General features: G+C 36.9%; 1 protein-coding gene across 6 annotated transcripts in view; it reads right to left on the reverse strand.

The window, feature by feature from the left end:
* CCER1 (coiled-coil glutamate rich protein 1) overlaps window positions 1-20,503 on the reverse strand; it is a 107,401-nt gene extending 86,898 nt beyond the window's left edge. For 3 of the 6 annotated variants that reach the window (XM_056798641.1, XM_056798643.1, XM_056798642.1), the window contains exons 1-2: window positions 18,253-20,503; window positions 17,434-17,583 (exon numbers count right to left, since the gene is read on the reverse strand). In XM_056798641.1, the coding sequence (XP_056654619.1) occupies window positions 18,336-19,859 (1,524 nt within the window). In that variant the 5' untranslated portion in view covers window positions 19,860-20,503 and the 3' untranslated portion in view covers window positions 17,434-17,583; window positions 18,253-18,335. Of the gene's footprint in view, window positions 1-708; window positions 3,858-4,966; window positions 5,062-14,612; window positions 16,941-17,140; window positions 17,584-18,252 lie in introns of those variants that run through there. The other 3 variants (XM_056798639.1, XM_056798640.1, XM_056798638.1) reach the window with 3 other exon arrangements.
* Window positions 20,504-20,906: the final 403 nt, after the last annotated feature.

Consider the following 20,906-nt stretch of genomic DNA (forward strand, 5'->3'; position numbering starts at 1 on the left):
CAGTAATTAAATGCAATGGTAGCAAGGATGTAAGAAAAGAACTGTGCTCTTTCATTGTTGGTGGAATTGTAAGATGATCAAATTATTTTGGGAATGGAATATAGCTGTAAAAGTAATGAAAAACAAGTCTATTTTTCACCTAGTGTTGGAAATATACCATGAAATTATTACTTAAGACAATAAATACCAAGTGCTATTTGTCCAAAAACTTTTCTAGAAACATTACATGCAATTTTTAATAAAAGTCCAAGAGTAGATAATGGTTTAAAAAATGTACTACATTAATGCAATGAAATAGTAAAGAAGAATTCAGACCTACAAATACAAAGAATAGAACCATCGTAGAAGATATTTAAGAGATAATTGAAAGCTAAATCAGGACTAAAAGAATGGGTGACCTCTACCTATAACCAAAGAGGGGAAAAATTAATGAAAATGGATAATGAAAAATCTTTTTGGAGATAGGAGTAGTAAGTGAGAAATTATGATGTTATGCATTAAAATCAATAAATGAAATTTAAATATTTATTTAGAAATTTTATTTTTGTGTTTCTGTTCAGTGTTGTTTTTTTTTAATTACTGAATTTTAAAATATATATATATATACATATATATATATATATATATATATATATATATATATATACTATATCTCTCAAGCCCAGAAAAACTAGCTTGTTTTTTTTTTTTATCACCTGAATAGCCAAGGAACTGCTTTAAAGAGAGATATATTATAGCAGCATGGTACCTGGATGACAGAAAACTATTTCTCTGGTGGGAATAAAAAGCTAGCCCCTGACATGTAAAGAGGAAGTGTTTGAATTCATAATGTGTACCCATAACCTAAATCAAATTGCTTATGCTCTCAGGAAGAAAGGAGGGAACAGAGGAAGGAGAGACTTTGGATTTAAAAATTCTCAAAATGTATTTTAAAAAGCATTATTACATGGAATCAGGAAAAAATAAAATGTATTTTTAACAAAAGCAAAAAAAAAAGATGCCTAGAATAAAGGTGATATATATAAAATCAAAGACATCTCTTGAGGAGAACTTGGCAAGACTTTGTGACTACAGAACTGTCAATTAAATGAAATTCTTAACATCAAATTTATTTTAAAAATGAAATCATGTTAGTAATAGATACCTAAAACAGCAGTTGGAAATGCCAGTTGCTGTTAATCCAAAATACTTTAAAAAGAAAAAAATTGGGAAATGCTAGTTTTAGGTGTTAAAGGTGATCATGGCTGACATAACTCAGTTACTAAAAAACTAAGAAAAGTAGAATTTTTAGAAATTTAATTCCAAATAATGCCTACTAAGGCAAGATGTATAAGGAAATGGCAACAGTCTTATTCTATGTCCCAACACAATATAAAGATTATGAGTTTTATGAGAATAGGGAAAACAGGAACCAAAATGGAACACACTATCTTCCTCCTTTAAAAATTTATTCCTATAAATTTCTTGATCCCACTAAGGAGACAGTGTACAGCATTCATTCAATCGCTCATCCAAAATTACAACCTTGCAGTTACTTTTGAGTCTTGCTTCTCCTTAATCCCAGTTAGGCGGCACAATGGATAGAACATAGAACTTGAATCAGGAGAGCTAAATTCAAATCCAGCTTCAAACATTTACTATGTGACACTGAACACGTTATTTAGTTGCTGTCTGTCTCAGTTTCTTCATCTGTAAAATAAGGTTAACAGTATCACCTACCTCCCAAGGTTGTTGCAAGGATCAAATATTTGTTAAATGTTTTATGAGCTTTAAAGCTCTATATAAATGCTCATATACTTATATCCAACCACTTAACATAATTCTAATGATTCAACTTCCACAATGATTCTGTTATACCTGCCTTCTTATCGCCACTCACATAGCCATCAAGAGATAGTACAGCCTTTTGGCTGGACCATTGCCAACAGACTCTCAGCTTCTAGTCTTTCCTCTTTTTATTTTTTATTTCTTTTTTATTTCTTTTTTATTATCTTTTTATTTCATTCATTTAATTTGCTGAAACTTCCTATAAACACTCCCATCCTCAAAAAGCCTTCATTTGATCCATTCATTTCTGCTACCATCCCATATCTTTCTTCCCTTTTTCAGCTGAACATTGTCAGTTATGAATGCCTCCACTTCCTTTCCTCTCACAATTTTTTACCTCTTTAGTCTAGATTCTGATCTCGCCACTCAACTTAAACTATCCTCTCCAAAGTTATAAATAACTTTAAACCTGCCAAATATAATAATTTTGTCAATAATCATCCACCTATAATTTCTCTAAGCCTCTGATGCTATATCCCCTCCCTCAGAATTATTACTTCCCTCCTTTCCTTTAATCTTTCAGCCTGAATCCTTTCTCTGTTACTTGAATCTTCTCTTGTATTCATTGATGATTTCAATTAAATGATTCACTTGAATTCTATCATCTCAAATCTTCCACTTTCTTTTTCTAGTGTCCTTTCTTTTCCCTCTAACTCACTAATAGTTTTGTTGTTGTCATTGTTCAGTCATTTCAGTCTTGTCCAACACCATCTGGGGTGTTTTTGGCAAACACACTAGAGTGGTTTACCATTTCCTTCTCAATTGTCCAACAACAACAAAGAAAATGAGGACCAAATCACTCCTTCAACTCAAATATTTCCTTAAATTTGGGGAGAGAAAACTTAAGGCTCCCAGGAGCTTCTCTTGAGTGATACGTTGATGAGTACAACAAACAAGAGAGTCAAAGCAGATATCCCCCTAGAATAGCAGAAAGGAGTCAAGTTCACAAGGATTTATCACATACCATGCTAAGTACAGAAGATGGAAGATAAATATCCCTTTCTCTCAATGAACTCATAACTCACAGCCCTATGGGGGAGACAATGTGCAAACAATTATGTATGAGTGTGATTTAGACAAATTAGGAATAAACTCAAAGAGAAGGGAAGACTTCTTTCCGAAGGTGGGACTTCAGCCAAAACTTGAAGCCAATGAAGTCAGGAAAGGTCTTCCACTCAGGCTCTGAGAAAAGGGAATCCACATGACAGATCATCTCTGTTTCTTATGTTAGAGACATTATGTCTAACATAATACATCTCTTTTGTCTGACACTTCTATTAATGGACACTTTTATTAGAGCATTAGCCATTTTTAAGGATATTACTATATCATTGCAAACCACAACCTCATTCTTCTTTTCTTTAATTAAAAAATTTTATAAACCCTTACCACCTTCCATCTTAGAATGAAAAAAAAAGTTGTATTGATTTCCCAAGGCAGAAGAGCAGCAAGACCTAGTCAGTGGGAATTAAGTGACTTGCCCAGCATTGCATAGCTAGAAAGTGTCGAAGGTCAAATTTGATCTCAGGACTTCCTATCTCTAGTTCTGGCTTTCAATTCACTGAGCCACCTTGCTGCCCAAATCCTTATTCTTTCATGATAATGGAGGGCAACACTGTCACAGATATTCCAGAACTGGAGGCTTGTTTATGTTTTTATTTATTATTAATTTATTTTTGCCAATTACACATAATAAGTTTTCATATATGTTTTCCAAATTGTCTCTCTTCCTCCTTCCCTTCTCTCCCCTCTCCCAGAGCTGAAAAATAATTCCATTTGGTTATAAATGTAGTATTATGTAATTTTTAAAAAAGAAAATAACATATTAAAGGCTTTAGAGTACATTATATTGCTTTTGGCAAAAGAATTATCTTAGTTATTTGAATTTGCTAATGTAAAAACTAACATGGTGACATAGTAAAATAAGAGATGAGAGGGAAAACATGATCCTGGTGTTTGAAATTATTTGTAGATAACTTAAAACCAATTATAGCTTGTCCTTGTGCTGCTAGCTCTCACTTCATGCTTCCCTGGAGAAAAGTAGCAGGGGAAGAAAAAGAAGGGAAAAATTATTTGTCACAAAATCTGCATAAAATGTGTCATCTTATTGTCCCTTTGAGAGGCAAGGTAGTGTCATGGGAAGCATCCTTTCCTCCATTTCAGGAAGGACTGGATTTAAGAGCTTTACTGAAAACATGCTCAATGTGACTCTACAAGTCACTTAACTTCTCAGTGTTCTGGGCAACATGGTAGAGCAGTTCTTACCTTGGGATCTGTGTAAGTAAGTTTACTTTGAGTATAGGGAATCCACATGACAGAACACCCCTGTCTCTTGTGGTAGAGTTATATTTCTAACATAATGTCTCATGTCTGTTAATGTGTCTGACATTTCTAATGATGAATATTCTCACTGGAACCTAAGGCATTTTTAAGGATATTACTACACGGTTGTAAATCACATTCTCATTCTTTTTTTTTTTCATTAAAAATGTTATAAACCCTTCCCCCTTCCATTTTACAGAAGAATGATAAGGATTAGGTAATGGGGATTTAAGTGACTTTTTGCCATTATATATATATATATGTATACATATACATATATGTAACATAATATGTGATAGAACAATAATATATGATTTATTATAAGTACTAAATTATAGATATGCTTATCCAAGAGAAACAAATTCTCACATTAGCTCTGTCCAAAAATCTGTCTCATTCTTTTTTCCCTCCCTCCTCTCCAAGAAGAGATAATATGATATATTGTACATATATGATCATAGAACATATATTTCCCTGCTTTGCTTTTGATAACCATATTTCAACATAGTTGGTTTCCTTTGTAATCCTTCATATATTTAAAATATGATTCTGAGAAGAGGTCCATAGCTTATTCCAAACTATCAGAGGTCTAAGGCACTAACAAAAATAAACATTTATATAGTGCTTGCTAAGTGTCAGTCACTGTGCTAAGCATTTTATCATTTTTATTTATAGTATATTATAATATATAATATATAATAATATAATATACTTTTCTCATTTGATCCTTACAAGATCTCTGGGAGGTAGGTGCTATTCTCATCATCTTATCTTTACAGACAAAGAAACTGAGGCAAGCAGAGGTCAAATGACTTACCTAGGGTCACACAGCTAGTGAATGTCTATGGCTGGATTTTAATTCAGATCTTCCCGACTCTGGACCCAATTCTCTATACACTGTACCATCTAGAACTGAGAAAAAATACCTAAGGGACATTGGTAGAATGGATTTCCCCATTAAGAATTTCCTATTCCAAAAAATTCACTTGTCCACTCCAAAAAATAAATCATTTTATTACCTTTTCCCTCCACTGATTTATTGGTGATAAAAAAGGACTTTTATTGACTTTGCTGGAGAACCAAGACCTCTAGTGGAGCAGTATCTGCCCAGAGTTAAATAAGCCTGAGGCAGGCTTTGCATTATGACTAAATTGAGATTCACTTTCTGAATTCATTGACAATATATTCATTTTGTCACATTGAATGTACACACACACACACACACACACACACATATATATATATATATATATATATACACACACACACACACACAATATTCTCTCTTGAGAAGACATAGATGATTACTTGTTTCTTTCCATTTAGATTGTTGAGGTCATTGTGTATCTTGTTCTCTTAACTCTGCTGACGTCATCAGGTCCTGTATCCCCATGCTTTTCTGTATTTAGTACATTTGTCATTTCTTTTTAAGTTTTGGAAATTATTTAATTAACTTAGAATAATTAACTTAGAATATTTTTCCATGGTTACAAGATTCATGTTCTTTCCCTCCCCTCCCCAACCCCTCCCATAGTTAATGGCTTTTACATGTGTCATTGATCAAGACCTATTTCCATATTATTGATATTTGCACCAGGGTGATTGCTTAGAGTCTACATCCCCGATCATGTCCCCATCAAACATTTGTCATTTAAGTTACATGTATCTCTTTTTTTCTGGACATGCCCCAATTCAATGGGCATCTATTTTTTTCCAGTTCTTTGCTACCACAAAAAGTGCTGCTATAACTATTTTGATGGATCTAGCCTTTTAGTATGTCAATGACTAAGCTGGGGTATGTGTCTAACAGTAGAATCTCTGGGTTGAAGGGTAGAGACACTATAGCACCTTTAGTTACATAATTCCAAATTGCTTTCCAGAACAGTCCTGCTTATTCACAGGTCCACCAACATTGCATTAGTGAGTCTGTCTTCCTTCAACATTGACTATTACCATTGCTGTCTTTGCCAGTTTGCTGAATGTGAGGCAAAACTTCAAGGTGCTTCTGAAGTACATTTCTCTTATTTTTATTGATGTGGCACATTCCTTTATATATATATTAGATATTCCTTTATATGATTGTCAATAGTTTTCAATTACTCTTTAAAAACTGGCTTATCTATTGAACAATGCATTTAACCATAAATTAATTACTCTTGGTTGTCTAAATATCTTTTTTGCCAAATCATTTTCCAATAAATTTTATACAAAGTTTTTTCTCCCAGAAAGCCACTTCCTTAAATGAATTTTATTTGCATATATGTTTATATATATATATATATAAACTTATGTATATGTTTGTGTGGGGGTGTATGTGTGTATTCTATGTATGGCTTATATTTATTTTTATTTTATGGGGTTTTTTTTGAACCCTTACCTTCCATCTTGGAGTCAATACTGTATATTGACTCCAAGGCAGAAGAGTGGTAAGGGCTAGGCAATGGGGGTTAAGTGACTTGCCCAGGGTCATACAGCTGAGAAGTGTCTGAGGCCAGGTTTCAACCTAGGACCTCTTGTCTCTAGGTTTAACTCTCAATCCACTAAGCTACCCAGCTTTCCCCATATGTATTTATTTTAAGGAAAAGATTGTGGAATTTTGTTTTCTTTATTCAACATGTCAATCTCAATTTATTTTATTTTTAATCCTTTTATATTTAAAGTTTAAGATTTTCATTTGTACTTTCATCCATTTGTTTTTCTAGTATTTTTGTTTAATTGGAATTTTTTTGTTATTTCCTTTAAGACAGTATGTAATCTCTATAATTTTGTTTGTTCAATCTGTATTAAGGCAGTTTTATTACCATAGTGTCTCTTTACCTTATCTTTACCTTCTCCCTAACTAGTCCCTACTTCCCTCTGTCAGCTTTTCCCTCATTGGATGGTAATCTCATCATTTCCTATAGATTGACTTTTCAAATCTATGCAGACAATGACTCTCATATCTATTTATCCAGCAATAACCTCTCTCAACTCCATTCTCACATCTCCAAATTTTTATTTGACATCTTAAATTTAAGGTCTCATAGATATCTTCAACTCAACGTACCCAAAACAAAATTCATCTTCTCCCACAAACCTTTTCCCTCTTTCTAAATGTCCTATTACTGTTGAGGGAACCATATCCTCAATCACCCAAACCATCAGTCTAGGTGTCATCCTTGATATCTCACTCTCTCTCTTTCTTTCTCTCTCTCTCTCTCTCTCTCTCTCTCTCTCTCTCTCTCTCTCTCTCTCTCTCTCTCTTCTCTCTTTCTCTCTCTCTCATTCCTTATATCCCATCAATTACTAAATCCTATTAAGTTTCCCTTTATAACATCTCTCATATATGGCACCCATTTTTCTCCTGTGACATTATTGTCACCCTAGATTCAGACCCTAATCACTTCATTTCTATCTTATTTCCTAGCTTGCTGATTGGTCTCCCAACTAAAAGTTTCCTCCCACTCCAGTTCATCTGCTACTCAGCTGCCAAACTCATATTCATTCTGAAAGAACAGGTATGATTATACCCCATACTATTCACTAAGCTGTACTGGCTCCCTATTGCTTCTAGGATCAAATATAACAAATGCAATGATTCAACTCTAAAGTGAGATGAGAGTTTTGGGGTTTAGTCCATGACATTTCAGGCATCATCTTCCTCCATCATTTCTTTAAATTCTGCTTTACTCTATCTTCTTGTGTACTTTAGAAATTCTTCAATTACATACATCTAGTGCTATTTCTTTAACTTCATAGATGTCTATTTCTAGGTGTACTCCCACCCCACACTGCATTTAATGATCTCGGGAGATGTGTAACTTATGACATTTTACCTTTCTTCTGTTTCTGTTGAGATGTTCGTGAGTTGAATAATGTCTTTCTTTTTAAAAAATCAATGTTTCAAAGCCTTTTATTCAATGTCTATCTCTTCCATTGATGAGTAGGTTCAGATTTTCACTCTGAGAAGCATTTAGTCTTTTTGCTATTAGGAATGCTATTCATTTTACTTCTACAGTTTCTAGTGAGTGTTGAATAGAATATTAATAGTCAATAATTATTAAATACCAGGTACTTATGCTAGGCTCTGGATGTTACTCAAATGATTTCCTTATTATTGAAAATCTTTCTCTTGATTGCTTAGAGAATTTATTATTTATCCAGAGAATTAACTACTGCATGAAGATGTTTAAATGTGTTTTGTTTTACTTTATTTTCCTGGAGGTGATCTACAAATTCTTTTGACCAATGCTTTATATTCTGTGTATACCTATACTTCTAGCAAGGATTGTATTCAGTTGTTGGCTGTTTTCTTATATTATTTCTTGCATTAATTTATTTTAAACTCATCATGCAGGCAAATGGTCCTTACATTATCTAGACATTTTGGCTGAAATGGATACATTTTGATCATATAGGGGTCATGTATTCTTTCAACGGTTAGTTAATGTTTCTAGTTCTTCACTTTAGTTTATCTGTTCTCAATCTGTTGTTTTCTCCATTTCTTCTTTGCAGAAACTGGTCACCATGGATTCAAAGTGGCTTTTGTTTTGTTTTCCTTTTACTAATTATTTGTGCTATGTAGGCCATAGTAACCTATTATGTGTTTTCATCTAAATTCTTCTCTCACAATTCTTTTTTTATCTCTAACTATTCTGCAACATTTTTCTCAAATTCCAAGCTGTCTGGGAAACCCTTATAAGGTTCTGTGTTTCATTCATCTGGTAGTAATGTAATTTTCTTTGTTGCTCAATATCTATTTAGAGATATTTGCCATTTTTGTTTTTATACCACTCATTTTCCCTGATGATTTTAGGATGTTACCTGTTAATTTTATCTGTGTTCTTAGTTTTTAATTTTTTTTTTCGGTTGTTTTTTTTTTTCTTCTGAGATTTTTGTGGCAGTGTTAGACTTTTCCCTTACATTCTTCAATTCCTGCTTTTCTTATTCCTTTTAAAATTTTAAATGATTTATTTTAGTTGTGAATCATTTATTTTTCTATCTCCAATTCTCCATCCCACAATGAATAAAACCAAACCAATCTTGTAACAAATATTTAAGTCAAGCAAAGCAAATTTTCATATTGATATTTCCAAAAATGACTTGATCTTCACTGGGTCCAATGCCTGTGTCTCCAAAGATGGGCTACATTCTTCATCAGTCTTCTAGGATAATGGTTGATCATTGAGTTGATAAGAATTAAAAGCTTTCAAAATCATTCATTTTTTCAATGTTGCTTTTAAATGTTCTTCTGGTTCAGCTACTTCTCTCTGCATCACTTTCTATTAGTTATATCAGATTTCCCTCATAACTTTTTACCAATTCATAAATAATAATAGTCTTTTATGTTCATATGTCAAAATCTGTTTAGCCATTCCCTAGTTAATGAAGACTCCTTTGGTTCCAGTGTGTTGGCAACAAAAGAAAAACAATTAAAACTAAAAGAGCTGCTGTAGTCATTTCTATGCATGGGTTCTTTTCTCCATTCTTTGCTCTCTCTCTCTCTCTGTCTCTCTGTCTCTCTGTCTTTCTGACTCTGTCTCTGTCTCTGTCTGTCTGTCTGTCTCTATATATATATATACACATATATATGTATATATCTGCATGTGCAGAGGACTAATAGTGGCATTTTTGTTCAAAAAGCATAAAGAATCCTATCACTTTTTAAGTAGAGCTCCAAATTGCTTTCCAGACTGACAAGACCAATTCATGATTGCACCAACAGTATACTAACGTGCTTATTTTCCCACCGCCTCTCCAATACTCATCACTTTCCTCTTTTTTTATCATTTTACTAATCTGGTGGACATTAATAAAGTCTATATAAGTTTCTCTCCTTTGCATATCTCTAATTTGCCATTTTCTTATTTGGATCCTTTGTCTTTTTATTTTTCATAATGGTTACAAATGGCATGGATTCTTTTCCTTGCCTATTTATATACTTTGGTCATTTATTCATCAAAGATGAGACATTCTTACAAATCTAAAGTAATTATATATCTGGGAAATTAGATATTTGTCAGAGATGTTTATAAAGCCTTCCTTCTTCCTACCTCCAGTTACCTAGTTCTAATCTTAGCAGCATTGTATGTTTGTACAAAGACTTTTAGAGTTCATTAATAAACATTGTTCATTTTGTCCTCTGTGATAACTTACACCTGGCTTAATGATTAACTTATTCCCTATCCATAGATTAGAATGGCAATTTCTTACTTTTTCCTCCAATTTATTATAACTTGTCTTTTTAACATATTGGTCGTTTATTCATTTGGTGATTATATTGGTATATGGTATTAGTATAGTTGAAACTTAATTTCTGCTAGACTTCTGTCCAATAGCTCTGATTTTTTGATACATGGAACTAAATTATGTTATTAGATTCATTTGCTTATTTATGTTAAATATCTATTCTGTTCCACTGATCACTGTATATTATAACCAGCACCAAATAGTTGATTACTATTTTATAGTGTAGTTTAAGAGCTAGTCCTTATTAAACTCCACTTCCTTCTTCCTCTTTTTTTCCCCTTGTTTTCCCTCATAGTTTTCACCTTTTGTTCCTCCAGATGAATTTTGCTATTATTTTTCTAGTTCTATAAATTAATCCTTTGATAGCTATTCATTTTTTGCTTTTAATTTTATTAATCTTTTATCTAATTGAGAATTTATATTTTATTGTCTAATTGGGGGGGTAATTCATGACTTCTCTTTTTATTTCATGATCAATTCATTAATTTTTTTTTCTTTTGTTGGCATAATTGTTTGAGACATTTCCTCCTAAGGACTGTTCTAAAACTATATCTTCCCAAAATTATTGGGTTGCCCTGTCATTGTCTTTTATGAAAATGTATCATTTGGTCTTTGATTCACTTTAGGATTGCATTAGTTTCCAGTTAATTTTCATCCTTTCTTCATTGGCCCTTATGGAATATAATTTTATTATTAAATTGTGGCCAATAAAAGATCTTTACTATTATTGCCTTTTGCCATTTGCTTATGAAGTTTTTCTGTCTTAAATAATTTCAATATTTGTAAAATTGCCATGAACAGCTTCAGAAATATCTATGTACTTTTATACATATGTGTTTAATAAGCACTAGTAATCTATTAGAGTATCTAAGTTTTCTAATATTCTATTTAGGTCCCTTTTTTCAATTATATTTGTCCACATCTGAAAGAGGCATATATGGAGACAGACAAGAGATAGAGAGACAGTAACAAAGAGAGGTCCCACACTATTAAGGCTTTATTATTTTTCTCTGTAACCCATTTAGCTTTTTCTTTAATTATTAGAGTCATTGTATCATTTTGTGCATATATACACATGGTATGATGGATAGAGTCCACATGGTTTATACTTCCTTCTGGGGCAGCTAGATGGCACAGTAGATATAGTACAGGATCTAAAGTTAGGAAGGTCTGAGTTCAAAAATACTTTGTTTTTATCCCTTTTCTGAAACCTTTACTTTCTTAGAACCAATACTATCAGTTCCAAGGCAGAAGACTGGTAAAGGCTAGGCAATTTGAGGTTAAGTGACTTGACCAGAGTCACATAGCTAGGAAGTTATCTGAGGCAAGATTTGAATTGGGACCCTTCTGTCTCCAGGACTTGCTCTCTATCCACTGCACTATCTAGCTGCCCTTGATTTCAAACCATACTAGCTGGGTGATATTAGGCTATTCACTTCATTTCCATTTGCCTTAGTTTCCTTTTCTATAAAATGGGCATAATAATAGCACTTATTACATACAAGGTTGTTATAAGGATTAAATGAGACAATTTAATACTTTGAAAACTTTAAAGTAATATTTTACTGCTAATTATTATTACTATTACCATTTTTATTAATACTAAGGCTGTTGAAATTATAATATGTTCCCCAAGAATGTAATTTTCCTATTTCCCTTATAATTCTTTGTTGATAGATTGATATTATGACTTGCTACCTGATTTTTGTTATTGCTATAGTCAGTTCAATGCAAGTAAAATAGATTTTGTTCTAATCCATTATTTTAATATTGTATTAAATGTTTCTTACAAATAATATCTATCAGATTCTGCTTCCTAATCAATTGTTATCTTTTTCCATTTTATGGGTAATTTAGTTTCATTCACATTTATAGTTATGACTATTAGTTTTGATTTCTCTTCATCCAAATCTCTTATAGTTCCTCCCCAACCCTTTGCTTCCTGCTCCCTTTTCATTATGGGGAGAAAGGTTGTGGACAGGAGTATGCTTGGCACTGATAATCTAATCTTGCTGCAATTAGCTTCTGTTTCCCTGCCCTACTTACTATCCTCACCCAGACCCAATAACAAGTTATATACTTTCTTTTAAAATCTTTCTTCAGACAAATGCAGGGCTCAGAGGACAGAGATTGGAGAACCTGTGTTCAAATATGACCTCAGATATTTTCTAGCTGTGTGATACTGGGCAAGTCACTTGTATCTTAGAACCAATAGTATCATTCCTAAGACCGAAGATAAACATTTAAAAAATAAAATAAATTCTCTTTTCACATTCCACACCCATTTTGCTCATAACCAATAACTCTGTGAATGTACCTTCCCTGTTGCTCTCCCATTCTTAATTTCTGTATTGAATTTATGCTATTTATCTTCTCTACCTTCCTTAGACCAGTTCAGTTGAAAATATCAACTTCCTCACTTGTATGGAATTTTACTTGAGTATCCAGGTTTTGTGAGAGAGATTCTCCCATCCTTCCTTCCATTTCCTTCCATAGTATATGATTACCTCCCTCCCTCTTCTTCTAAGCTGATCAAGACATTTCTATCTAATTTGACTCCCTCTATGAACTGTGATATCATGACAGTCACATTTAGAATACAAATATTTCATCATCACAAAATCTTTTCACTTGCTCTTTGCTTTCTGCCCTACATATCTCCTGATAGATTTTTGATCATCAATGTTATATTATGAGGGAAGCTCTTTGTGTATATATATATATATATATATATGTATATATATATATATAAATGATCTATAGGAATGAGTCATTACTATTTCTATAAAAAACAGTAAGGTGGAACATAAAACTATCTGATAAATTTGATCCTAATGACAAGTTCATTCCTTCTTATTTGGCCTATGTGGAAGCTACTTCAAATGCCAATGATGGCAAGAAAATAATGAAGAGACTTGAAACTCCCTTGCTATTTAGATGCCCTTGGCATAATTCTCAAAGTGATAAAGGGTTTTTTCTCCTGGTATCCATTGTTTGGACAAAGTTATAATACCGATACCTGCTTTATGGAATTTTTTTCAGTGCATATGTGTATAGAAATAACTGATTTTGTCATTGCCTAAGCTAGAGTTTTAGGGTTTTTTTTTTTATCCCTCCCCATGGCAACTAATAGAATAACAAATATGTGTAGGAGATGTTCTACTTAAGAACACTTTCAGATATCACATTGGCCTTTTGTCTTCTAAAATGCTATTTTGGTGTAATGTTAGATACGATATAGATCTGGTTTCCTTTTACCTACCAACTGTAGAATGATTAATCTCTGTGATTTGAAGTGGTCACAAGAGTCTTCTGATTAAGCAAGACAATATAGCAGAGGAAATTCATTTGGCTGAAATATTGCTGGTTTTTACATTTTTGGTATTTGAAAGATGGGGCCAATAAGGCATCACTTTTACTTCTTAGGTTTGTTTTTAGCTGGTTTTAATTCTGAATAAGGAATTATATCTTCTATCTCTGCTTTGCCTGTTTCAGTGACTATAGTTTGACTTTCTTTATTTAACCAGAAGCTAGCATAGAATTGTTAGGTAGATTTTTTTTAAACTCTTACCTTCTGTCTTAGTAGCAATTTTAGAGTAAAGGAGTGGCAAGGGCTAAGCAACTGGAGTTAAGTGACTTGCCCAGGGTCACTTAGGAAGTGGCCCTAAGGAAGTATTTGAGGACAGATTTGAACTTTATCCTCCCAATTCCAGGACTGGCACTCTATCCACTGCCACTTAGCTGCACTGAAACATCCACTGCCCTTTTAAAAAATCTATCCCCCCCCCCTCTTTTCTGAGTCTTAAATCTTACTTGTGACCCATTCTGACTGTGTGGCCCCAAGTAAATCACTGCATCCTTCAGGGTTCTCAGCAATTCTAAGACTTCTAAGAGAAATGGTAGGTCTGCAGTGGTAGACAATATGGCTTTAGGTGGGAATTCTGTCTCAATTAAGAGATAGGTAGGTACCTATCCCTAAACAAGTGTGGAATTTTGGTGGTTTAAGATATTTCCTGTTAAGGAAACTGATTATAGAATTGAGATTAAAATTCTAACCAGAGGGGGAGTCTTTATGCCTTAATTGAATATACTCAAATCCCAAAAGAGAAAAATATGAAGACAGAAAGGGCATTTAAATATATATATATATATATATATATATATATATATATATATATATAGAGAGAGAGAGAGAGAGAGAGAGAGAGAGAGAGAGAGAGAGAGAGAGAGAGAGAGAGAGAGAGAGAGACTGGAATGAGGTGTCTCTTTTTATATTCCTTAAAAAAATAAAGATCTGTTACTCTGTACATCATTTGAAGATCTTGGGGTGGGATGCAGGGGTTAATATGTTGTTTAGTCATTTTTCAGTTGTGTCCAACAATCTCTATGAATTCATTTTGGGTTTTCTTGTCAAAAATATGTTGTGTGCTTTTCCAAATTATTTTACACATGAGGAAATTGAGGCAGATTTTTTAATAGATGAGAAAACTAAGACAAATAGGGTTAAATGTGGCTTGCCCATCATCACATGGATATAGTAAGTATATGAGGACAGATCTGAACTTAGGAAGATGAGTCTTTCTAACTCCAGGTTGAGGACTCTATATTTGGGCCACTTAGCTGATCCATAAAAGGGAAATATGAAACATAGTAAATCATTTCATTATACAAGTCTGAGGCCCCTTCCAACTCTGAATTCTGTGATATTATAATTCTGAATTTTTGTAGTTAAGTAGCTAATTGGGCTTGTTTAAACATTCAAATTCAGATTTGAACATAAGGCTTTCAGTTTAGAGTGTTCAGATTACAGTTATTTTTTTCCTTTCAAATTTATCACCGAAATTTATATGTGTATATGTATCTTTCTATTCTATTTATCTATTCCAGTCTATTTATACCCTCCACTCTCTATTCTTAGTCTCTCTCTCTCTCTCTCTCTCTCTCACCCCCCCAAGTTAAACACCTATACTGTGCTCAGTATAATTAGAGTCACATCGACAAAATTAACTGCATTTCTTAGCCCCAACAGCACTATTTAATGTAAATTATACATGAGAGCACTGATTCAGGAGTTAAGGGACCCAAGTTCAAATTCTGCCTTTTACTCTGTGTCACCTTTAAGTCACAACTTCTCTGGGTCACGTTACAACTCACATTTAAATGAAGAATTCTCAATTTTTTTGATCTCTTAAAAATTATTGAGCAACTCTCTTCCTTCCCAAAGAGCTTTTCTTTATGTGAATCATATATACTACAACAAGAAACTAAAAAGGTTTAGTATTAGGAAAAAAAGTTAATTAGGAAAAAAATATTTGTTAGGGAAAAAGTCTCAAGGACCTTTTCCAAGGGTCCCTGGATCAAATTTGGAGAACTCCTGGTCTATATGATTTCATCTCTAAATCCCATGATCTTATGAATAAAGATTTCCAAAAGAATGGCATAGAAATTAGAAGATCTGAATTACTTGCCCTTTTCTCTTCTGACACTTGCTATGTAATATAACTTTATTTTTTGGAATCTGTTTACTTATCTGTAAAATAGGATTAGAATTCTTTATGTGAACTGAGAGGGTAGAGGGTGGTCATGTCAAAAACAATTTGCAATCTTAAATGAATGTGAATTGCTATTGAGTTGCTGATGGATGTCAGATTTTACTGCATATCAGAGCAGTTTTCAATTTACTTCTCCCACTCTACTGCCCCTTATGGACCATATCTAATGTCCCCCAAATTCTAAATTCTTTAGTTCTGAAAATCATATTTTCAGAACCTCCACATTTATAGAAAGGCACAGAGTTCAATCTCTTACAGAATGGTAGAGCTGATAAAGAAGCTCAAATCATATCCATGAGCAGTCTTAAAATACTCTGAATTCTGTAAGTAGAAATAGATACTATTGTCACTGGTAATTTTTTCATAAATATTGGATAAGAATTATGCTGAATGATAAAGTGGAAAAAGTTGGCTCAAGTCAAAGAGACTGGGGTTTAAATTCTGCTTCTGATGCTTACAAATTGACCTTGGATAAGTATACTTCACCTCCTATCTAGGCCTCAGTTTCCCTATGTGTAAAATGAAGAGTTGGATAGCTTCTGAGGCCCCCTTTCCAGTTCTAGGTTTATGATTTTTGCAAAAAATATTTTCTTGAAAACAACAGTTTCTGTTTTGTTTTGAGTTTGGATATCCCTATCTTCCACTCTAAGAAAATCCCTAATCCCCAAATAATTGGCAAATTAGCTTTGACTTGCTCCATTTTTTCCAACCTGGGATTAGTTTGCCCCACTCTCTTAAGGCAGCCTAGTGGTCTAATTTAGCCTCCCTGGGGCTCACCATAGGAATGCTAATATCAAAATTAGTGGGGACCACCTGATAGATTTTAGTCACATGCTGAAGCTCAGAACACTCTGGAACTTGTCAAGTGATCCCATCAGCCCAGCAGCTTCAGTCTCCCCAAGTAGCAGGGAACACCTAGGCATGTGCCACCATACCCGGCTACAAGGTGTCTCTTAAAAAGGTTGACGTCTCCTCTTGCATATTAGACTTCTTTTTTTTTCCTAAATACATCTGTAGAGTAGAAAGTTTTTTAGTGAGTAGCATACAAGTTCTTATTCTTCATCTGAGGGTTACATTAGAAAGATGTTGTAGAAATCTGCTAATAAATTATGGAAATCAAAGTCTTTGAAAAAAATTAATTTCTAAAAATTGAATGCTTGGGGAAAACATTTTTCAAGCTTATTAAATCAATAAAACATGCACGCCTCACATACACCTCAACTGGCCTTTGTATTTATAGTCTCCTTTTCAGGAGGAAAAAAAAGCCACCCCCAGACAAAAATAAATTAAAAAAACCTATAAAATTGGGAAATAAAAATAAAATCAGCTTGTTCCTCCCCCTTAAAAGGCCAAAAGTGATTTCTCAAAAAGAAAAAGAAAAAAAACAAAAGACACCCATTCTTCAAAAACCATTCACCATGGATCCACGGAACTTGTTCACGGAAAAGTATCCATCCAGGAACCACCGCTTCAACATATATGTTCCATTGTTTTTTGCAGTTACCTGGAAATTTAACCAGATGTGCAAGTTGCAGTACTTGACATCTGACCATGGGGAATCCTCTCCATTCATGGATTATGGATTGCTGAGGCCATGGCAGAGAACCATATACACAGAAGCAACTTCATGTTCTTCTGAAGAAGATCCATGGCACTGTGGAACAAGGAATACAAATAAGCAATGCCACAAGACACTACAGATGGGGTTACCAACAATAAAACCCACAAAAATGAGCTCTCAAAGTTGCAAAAGCCTACTGGGGGGGCAAAAGGTACATAGTAGCAAAACTGAATATTTTATCATATGGTCTCAATTGAACTATTTTCAAAGGGCCAGTGGGGAGATGTTTTCATATGCATTCAATGTTCAATGCCAAGTGGCATGTACTTTTTAAATATTTAAAGTTCCAGTGATGCTTAAATTTAAAAGCAAAATCAAAACAAAACAAAAAAAAACTTAAAAGTTCACAAGAATGCTAGAAGATATATTTTCTGAGGTCTTATTTCTACAATATTTTTTTCTTCCAACATTTTTCACAGGTCCAAAAACAACAAAAAGACACCAAAAAAGAAAAGTGCTAATTTTCCCTGGCTTGGAGCCCTATGGGCAGGTAGGGTGGGAGTGGGAGTGGAAAAACAAAATCTAAACTATTGTAGTTAAAAAAAATGTGTTCTTATAAAGCAATTGCAACTATAATCCCCCCATTGGGGACCTCCCTGCCCCCTAACCATATTCACACACAAACACATTAATGTTTTTTAATCATTTTACAATTTTACAAAGGAGGGATGTGCATAGATAATATTTATTCATGGAACTCACTTTTATATTAGATTTTTTTAGCTGCTAATTTCATTTTAGCCAAAGAATCAGTTCCATCCTATTCATCCTTCCCTCTCCTCAGTCTAACACAGAACTTTCTGCACAATCATTGGGCATCTTTCTTGGAGCTTTTGGGCAATTCTCCGTTCTCGAGCTAAAAAATGACAGTTCAAAATGTTTTCTGGCTCTTCTTCAGGTGTTGCCGGGCTGGTGAGAGGGGTTTCTAGAGGTTGTTGGTCCTCATCTTGCAGCTGCTCTTCCTCCTGGTAATCCTCTTCTTCCTCCATCTCCTCCTCTTCCTCAATGTCATCCTCCTCTTTCATCAACTCTTCCTCCTCATCTTCTTGGAATTCTTCCTCCTCCTCATCTCCCTCCTCTGATTCCTCCTCTTCCTCTTCATACCGCTCCTCTTCTTCCTCCTCCTCTTCCTCCTCATTGTCCTCTTCCTCCTCCTCCTCTTCTTTCTCCTCTTCCTCCTCGTCTTTCTCCTCCTCCTCCTCCTCCTCTCTCTCCTCCTCCATTCCGTCTTGCTGCAAAGACAGGTGGAGCAGGTGCCCCTCCTCCTCCTCTTCATCCTCCTCCTCCTCCTCTTCATCTTCCTCCTCCTCCTCTTCATCTTCCTCCTCCTCCTCTTCTTCCTCTTCCTCCTCCTCCTCCTCCTCCTCTTCTTCCTCCTCATCTTCATCCTCGTCCTCCTGGATGGCCGCCTTGGCCGCAGGGCTGGGCACGAGGCAGTAGAGCTGCTTCTGAACGAAGCTGTAGAAAGTTTCCTGCAGCAGCTGCATTTCCTTGTCTTGCTCGCCTCCTCCTCGAACCGGCTGGAGCGCCCCGGCACTGCCCTCCGGGCGGGACGTGGCAGCCACGGCTGGGACTCCTTGCTCCTGCCCCACTGTAGCCGCAGCTGCAGCAGCTGCCGCAGCGGCGGCGGCGGCCTGGCGGGCTCGCAGGGCCTCCTGCTGGCGCTCCTGCTTCTCCTGCTTGCGCATGTCCTCGTAGACCTGGTTCATTATGAACTGTGTGGTGTTGCGCGGGGCTCGCATGCCGGGCGCTCGACGTCCATACAGATTCACTGGGCGCAGCAGGGCACTCAGGTCCACTGCTGGGCTACTCTGCAGGGGGCGGCGGGGATGGCCACGCCGCACACCACGGCCCTTGCGCCCCCAGCGCTTCTTCTTCTTCTTGCGGTAGGGCCGCCCAGAGCCGGGCTTGTCAGGCCCGCTCCAGCAGGAGCAGCAGCAGGAACAGGCGGGCCGCAATCCGTACACTCGCACCACCTGCACCCGGCCCGGGGGCTTCCACACCTCCACAGGCGGGCAACGCCACGGGCCCGGGGTCCAGCAGGCCCCGGGGCCCCAGCAGGTGGGGCTGGACGGACGCTCAGTGCGCCGCTGCGTATGGGGCCACTGCGGGCCTGCCTCATGCTGGTGCTTCGCCTGCTTGCGCAGCTCCTCATACTCCAGCTTGGGTCCAGAGCGGTGGCGCCGTCGCGACATGGCGGTGCTTCTCCGCCGTCGGTGGCACGGAGACCAGGGAGGGAGTGGCGACGGGGAGGCCCAGCCGCCGCCTAGGTTCAGGGGATCCGCCCGTCGGTCAAGGGCCAGGGCCATGCCTTCTCCGTGCAGCTGTCAACCACGTCGAGGACTCTGGGATGCTGCTGGACGGGCCCCCTTCTGGGCGAGGAGGGGCGACTCCCAAGATCTTGGGTGGCCCCTGGGCACCTCGCGCCTCTTTCTCCTCTCTGCCGCCGCCGCCGCCTCACGTGTGCTTGCCCTCTGCGGTCTCGCCTTCGTCTCTCCAAAGGGTCCCCTATTCCTCGCGCCCCCACCAGGGGGTGATCGCTCGTCCTGTCCTTTCTTCCTAACTTCTTTCTTTTTTCCTCCTCTTTGCCTTCACACCTGAGTAGTTGCCTCTCCCAGGCTAGGTGAGTGGATGGATGGATGGATGGATGGGTGGGACAGGGGGGCTGAGTAAGGATGGTCGGGGGGAGGGGAGTTTATTGGTGAGCTACGCGCTGTGAGCCCCGCTCCTTGTTCCGGCACAAGCCCGTCTCCGCGGTAACGCGGGGGTGGGGATTGGGGGTGGGCCGGGGGAGCGCGTTACCTTGCTGCACCCTCTCTCTCAGCTCAGGTGCCAGTGTGGTCGCCGGTCCAGGCCGGACTGAGGAGAGCGCGGGGCCCGAGCTGCTTCAAATACTGGCCGGGGGCCCCCGCGTGCCCACAGCGTCCCTGGTTACCCTGGGCAACAGCCAATCAGAGGGCTGGGTTGTGCTCCCAGTGTGTGAAGCCAGAGTTCGGCTCCAGAACCAGGGGTTGTATGAGTATTCTCCAGGGGCTTGTGACGCAGCCGGGGGCAGGGAGGTCCAAGGAGAGGGGTAGGTAATGGGGACTGGGTTGGCTGCTAGGAAGAAGCTGAGGTTCCAAAGAGGTCCTCCGACTCCCCATCCCGAGGTTGTGTTTTTTTGGGGGGGCGGGCAGGAAGCAGGGCTGAACCCCAGATGTTTAAAGAGACCCATAAATGGTCATAGATTGAGCTCCTCTAGTAAATTTAGTAAAGTCTAGAAATTGAAGAACCTGAGGAGCTTCTCAGGTACCACCACCATTCTTCACCCCCTCTAACTCCAAATTTAATGTTCTTGTCACTTTGCCATGTCACTG

This window comes from Monodelphis domestica, chromosome 5 (genome assembly GCF_027887165.1).
Source record: "Monodelphis domestica isolate mMonDom1 chromosome 5, mMonDom1.pri, whole genome shotgun sequence".
In the NCBI taxonomy this organism is placed as follows: Eukaryota; Metazoa; Chordata; class Mammalia; order Didelphimorphia; family Didelphidae; genus Monodelphis; species Monodelphis domestica.